Source organism: Salvia hispanica, chromosome 6, assembly GCF_023119035.1.
Source record: "Salvia hispanica cultivar TCC Black 2014 chromosome 6, UniMelb_Shisp_WGS_1.0, whole genome shotgun sequence".
Taxonomy (NCBI): Eukaryota; Viridiplantae; Streptophyta; class Magnoliopsida; order Lamiales; family Lamiaceae; genus Salvia; species Salvia hispanica.
Window position 1 is genome coordinate 10,385,728 of NC_062970.1, and position 5,419 is coordinate 10,391,146.

The window sequence follows — 5,419 nt, forward strand, 5'->3', positions numbered from 1 at the left end:
ACTCTCCTGTTCAGTTTGAGCCACATCCTCCTTTTCTGATGGACGGAGGAAACGGGGGGAACAATAGGAATAACAATCCACCACCTCCTCTAACGAATGCTCAACTTCAAGAGCAACTCGCAGCATTGCAGAGGCGGTTAGATCAAGGGCAGAATGGGATACCAGTGCAGAATATGTTTGCCTATAATGGGGTGTCAAATCCAGCAATTGTTAGCAACAACGTGGATGCTAACAACTTTGAGCTCAGGAGGGGGCTCCTTCAGATGGTAGAGAACAATGTGTTTAGAGGCCGATCCACGGAGGATCCTAACAAACATATCACCAAGTTCATCCAGATCTGCAACACGACGAAAATCAATGGAGTCCCAGATTAACAGATCAGATTAAGGGCATTTTCTTTCTCTCTAGAGGATGATACCCGGGATTGGCTGGACAGTCTGGAGCCCAACTCCATCCGTACGTGCGATGCATTGGTGGCCAAATTCTTAGCAAAATAATACCCTCCGAGTGAAGCTTTGAATAGGCAATCAGCGATTCTAGCATTTGAGATGACTCCTCAAGAGAGTATCAGAGGAGTTTGGGAAAGGTTCAAAAGCCTTTTGAAGCGGTGTCCTAATCATGGTTTAAATCCAACCCATCAAGTCCTCGCATTCTACAAGGGGTGTTTGGGAAGTCGTGCCACCTCCCCGGTTGAAATGGAGTACTCATCGTATTGGGCGGTGAGGCAATTGAACATGGATTTCACTAAGGCCGGCAAGGAGAGGATGCTTCACCTCAATCTACTTGATGAGTTTAGGAATGAAGCATATGTTAATTCCTCCATCTACAAGGCAAGGATGAAAGTTCACCACGACAAGATGATCAAGAGGCGTGAGTTCTACCCGGGAGACGCCATTCTACTCTTCAACCACAAGTTGAGGTTCTTTCTGGGCAAGCTGAAATCTAAGTGGTCCGGCCCCTTCACTATTAGAGCATCCACAATAGCGGCTAGCCGATTCGCGTCGCTAGCCGCGCCCGCACGGAAGGACTACGAGAGGGGAGGAGAGCCGGAAGGGGTGGAAACAGCATCGGGTCGCAGCCGGCCGATTTTAGGGGTTGTACGCCAACGCCCTCCGCCACCGACTAGTGGGCAGTAATAAGGAGGACGCCCGGAAGATAGCGGAGAGTCAGTTTCCCTTGCCGGGGAAGTATAAGGAGTTCATCTTCCGGGGAATGCTATGTGTTGCCGAAGGACTCCGAGAAGTTCGTGGACGGGGTGCGACGCCGGGTGGCCGAAGAAGCAGAGGCCGAACTATTCCGGGGCCGACTACAGCGGCAAAGCAGCGGCGGATCCCATGACCTCCCCCCGGATGCTGAGGAGTTTCCGTCCCTTCCATCCTCTACTCGTCGCCCTCGCGCGGTTGGCCAAAGGCGGGCGCAACGGGCAGCGAGGGGAGGATCCCCCCTATCACCCCAGGAGGTCGTCTCGGCACCCACCCCCCCACGCGCGTACACCTTATTCTCGCATGCAAAAATGGAGGAACGGATGTTCGCGGTCTTCCAAGAGTGGAAGGCCGCAACCGACCCCACGGAGAAGAGGTTTCTCTACTCGATGCTCGAGAATATGCGGATGGATTTGGATGCCTCGAGGCACTGGTGGGGGGTTCAGACGCGGGCTCAGATACCCCGGGTGGCGGCTGCGAGGATGGCGGCGGCGACGACGAGGAGTAGAGAGTGGCGGGGCTCGTGTGTGGGAGCCCTTTTTTTTTAGAAAAAAATCATGTATTTCTTTTTATCTATGTACCTTTTTTTAATGAAATGAATGAATTTTCCCGTATATGTCTCGTAAATTTAATTTCGTAATTTAATCGAAAATTTAATTCCGTAAATATAGTTGTTTTTGAATTATTTTTATTGCGGTTGGCCTATGGCTGGCCTATTTAAGTAAATGCTGACGTGGCAGGTGGAATTTTAGTGCTGCTGACGTGGCAGGGAGAGAGAGTGGCTGGCCTATGGCTGGCCTATTCCTATTGTGGATGCTCTTAAGGAAGTCATGAGCAATGGAACGATGGAGCTCTTTGGACCCGATGGCACCACTTTCAAGGCCAATGGTCAAAACTTGAAGAAGTTCTATACTAGGGAGCAACAAGACGAAGTCTTTGTTGTTGGCTTGATCGAGTAGGTGGAGATTGAAGAGCGTCGAGCATAACGGTAAAAAGTTGCGCTATAGGGGAGGCAACCCCTAGTAGGTACATTTATTGCTTTTGTGTGTGTTTTGGCTTATCTTTTGGTGTGTGGGTGTTTACATGTTTAGTGCTTATTTTCTTTCCCTACATTTGTTTGAGCCGGGTTTTGGTGTTTTTAACGTTTTGTGTTCTGAGTTTCTGTTGCAGAGTAAAAACAAAACGCAGAAAATGGAAACGCCCGGGCCACAGCTATGAGAATGTATTGGAACCCATTAGATGGGGGGAAGGGCCCCATGAAGTCGATGCCCCACACATCAAATAGCTCGACTTCCACAATTGTCGTCATCGGCATCTCCTTCTTCTTAGAAATGTCCCCCCATTCGCTGACACTCATCACAATTCTTCACATACTCTTGACAATCTTTGGAGATGTTTGGCCAAAATAGGCCACTTTGTAGCACTTTCATGGCAGTCTGGTTGGCTCCAAAATGCCCTCCGCTAGGTGCGGCGTGGCAATGCATTATGACGGACTCCCACTCCTCTTGAGGGACACATCTCCTAATCACCATATCGGCACACCTCCTAAACAAGCACGGGTCATCCCAAAAGTAGAACTTCGCGTCGTGGAAAAATTTCTTTTTTTGATAATCTTCAAGTCCTTCGGGAACCACCTTAGCGACGAGGTAATTCAAAATGTTAGCATACCATGCCACTTTCCCCTAAGCCACGAAGAATAAATGCTCGTCCGGAAACTCTTCGTTGATGGCTAACTTCAACTTCTCCTCTTCATTCATATGCTCCATCCTTGACAAGTGGTCTGCCACCACATTTTCACATCCTCTTCGGTCTCGGATCTCCGAGTCAAACTCCTGTAGGAGCAAGATCCACCTAATAAGCCTTGGCATCGCGTCTTGCTTTGCAAAGAGGTGTCGGATTGCGGCATGATCAGTGAAAACGATGGTCTTGGCTCAGATGAGATAGGGGCGGAACTTATCAAAGGAGTAGACCACTGCTAGCATCTCCTTCTCGGTGGTAGTGTAGTTGACTTGGGCAGGGTCCAAAGTTCGACTTGCATAGTAGATCACCCGGAATATCTTATCCCTCTTTTGTCCCAAAGCCGAGCCTACCGCCACGTCGCTCGCATCGCACATGATCTCGAAAGGTTGAGACCAATCCGGCGAGATAAGGATAGGAGCGCTCACCAATGCCTCCTTCAGCTTCTCAAAAGCCTGCAAACAATCAGGGGAAAAGTTAAATTTCACATCCTTAGCTAACAAATTGCAAAGAGGTTTAGCAATTCTTGAGATTCCCTGATAAATCTCCTATAGAAGCCGGCATGCCCCAAGAAGCTTCTTACTGCCTTCTCATTTGTGGGTGGAGGCAGCTGCTCAATTGCAACGATTTTGGCTCTATCGACCTCCAAGCCACTTGCAAAAATTTTGTGCCCAAGCACAATGCCATCCCTAACCATAAAATGGCATTTCTCCCAATTGAGCACGAGGTTAGTCTCCTCACATCGCTGCAACACTTGAGATAAATTGTCAAGGCAGTTATCAAACGAATCACCAAATACAGAAAAGTCATCCATAAACACTTCCATAATGTTTTCAATCAAGTCATGGAATATGGACATCATGCATCTTTGAAACGTGGCGGGAGCATTACACAAACCAAAAGACATTCTCCTATAGGCATAGACACCATAAGGACAGATAAAGGCTGACTTATGTTGGTCTTCGGGTGCTATATGGATTTGGTTATACCCCGAGTACCATCTAAGAAACAGTAGAACTCATGCCCAGCCAACCTATCTAACATTTGGTCAATGAAGGGTAGTGGGAAATGGTCTTTCCTAGTTGCAGCGTTTAAGGCACGGTAATAAATACACACTCTCCACCCAGTGACCGTCCTAGTGGCTATCAACTCATCGTTCTCTCCCTTTACTACAGTCGTACCTCCCTTCTTGGCTGCTACTTTGGTGGGGCTCACCCACTCACTATCAGAAATGGCGTATATGATGTCGTCATCTAACAATTTTATCACCTCCTTCCTTACCACATTTTGCATAATAGGATTAAGCCGCCTTTGGTTTTGGGCCTTAGGTTTATGGTGATCCTATAAATGGATCCTATGCATACACAATGATGGACTTATTCCCTTCAAGTCCGAGATTGACCACCCTATTGCTCCCTTGAATTTGCTAAGGACTCTCAACAATTTATCCAATTCAGAAGCAGAGAGAGATGATGATACAATTACCGGCAGGGTGTCATCTTCTCCTAAGAATGCGTACTGCAAATGTGATGGAAAAGGCTTCAGTTCCACTTTCTTGTTCTTTTCTTCATCATTGCCGTCTTCTTCATTCCTAAGAGGTAGGAATTGTTGACGGTGTGATCTGGGGATCTCATTCGCTGAATCTAGAGCACCTACAAACTCAATTAACTCATGATTAGCGTCCATAATATCAATAATATGAGAAGAATGAATAGAGTTAACGATACACCCCTCTAATTGATCTTCTTGTGAGTTGGTGTAGGTCATCTTTCTGACACACTCGTCCACTATAGTCAATACATTGCAGTGCTGTAGGCTTCCTCCAGGTTCCACATCGTGCCTCTTCAAGGCTTCATAGATGGAGAAAGTCACACTCTCTCCATTGAAGCGAAAAGTGAGCTTTCCATTGTCAACATCGATCAAGGCCTTCCCTGTGGCTAGGAAAGGTCTTCCTAGAATGAGAGGCACCTTCTTGTCTTCCTCCATGTCCAATATCACGAAGTCAGCTGGGAAGACGAACTCATTCACTCTCACCAAAATGTCCTCCACAACACCCACTGGATGGGACACCGATCTGTCAGCCATCTGCAACGTGATGGATATGGGTTTCATCTGGCTAATCTTCATCTTGTTATAGAAGGACAAGGGCATGAGGTTAATGTTTGCCCCAAGGTCGCATAAGGCATTCTCCACAAAATAGTCTCCGATAGTGCACTCAATAGTAAAGCTTCCCGGATCCTCCATCTTGGCTGGGAGCTTCCTTTGCAGGATCGTACTACATATGTGTCGCCATGCTGTGCACATCATTCTCTACCTTCTCGAGCCTCTTGTTTGAATGCTCCATATTCTTCTACGACTGGGTCATGAAGGCATTCAGTATGTCCTCTGAACTCCTCTTCTGCAACTCATTGATCATTCCTTGAGACACTGTAAACCCCGGAGGTGGCTGCAAGGCATTGTTGGGATTCCCATAGGAGAGA

General features: G+C 47.5%; 2 protein-coding genes across 2 annotated transcripts; one reads left to right on the forward strand and one right to left on the reverse strand.

The window, feature by feature from the left end:
- Positions 1–548: 548 nt before the first annotated feature.
- On the forward strand, positions 549–2,161 carry LOC125194667. Its single transcript, XM_048092911.1, has 2 exons — positions 549–986; positions 2,027–2,161. The coding sequence occupies exons 1-2, from the start codon at positions 549–551 to the stop codon at positions 2,159–2,161; spliced, it is 573 nt and encodes a 190-aa protein (XP_047948868.1).
- A 723-nt stretch (positions 2,162–2,884) lies between these two features.
- Positions 2,885–5,183, reverse strand: LOC125194668. The gene is made up of 5 exons (XM_048092913.1): positions 4,425–5,183; positions 4,121–4,280; positions 3,523–3,758; positions 3,173–3,394; positions 2,885–3,079 (listed from the first exon to the last, which is right to left on the reverse strand). Exons 1-5 carry the CDS (start codon positions 5,181–5,183, stop codon positions 2,885–2,887), a joined length of 1,572 nt encoding a protein of 523 aa, XP_047948870.1.
- Between the last annotated feature and the right edge of the window lie 236 nt (positions 5,184–5,419).

Bases quoted from the DNA above. Each gene is read 5' to 3' on its own strand.
- LOC125194667 (XM_048092911.1), top strand. From the start codon at position 549: ATGACTCCTCAAGAGAGTATCAGAGGAGTTTGGGAAAGGTTCAAAAGC. The intron at 987-2,026 runs GCTAGCCGATTC...GATGCTCTTAAG, and splicing joins TTAGAGCATCCACAATAGCG to GAAGTCATGAGCAATGGAAC.
- LOC125194668 (XM_048092913.1), bottom strand. From the start codon at position 5,183: ATGGAGGATCCGGGAAGCTTTACTATTGAGTGCACTATCGGAGACTAT. The intron at 3,395-3,522 runs GTAAGAAGCTTC...GATTGTTTGCAG, and splicing joins CACCCACAAATGAGAAGGCA to GCTTTTGAGAAGCTGAAGGA. The intron at 3,080-3,172 runs GTCTACTCCTTT...CTCTTTGCAAAG, and splicing joins AGAAGGAGATGCTAGCAGTG to CAAGACGCGATGCCAAGGCT.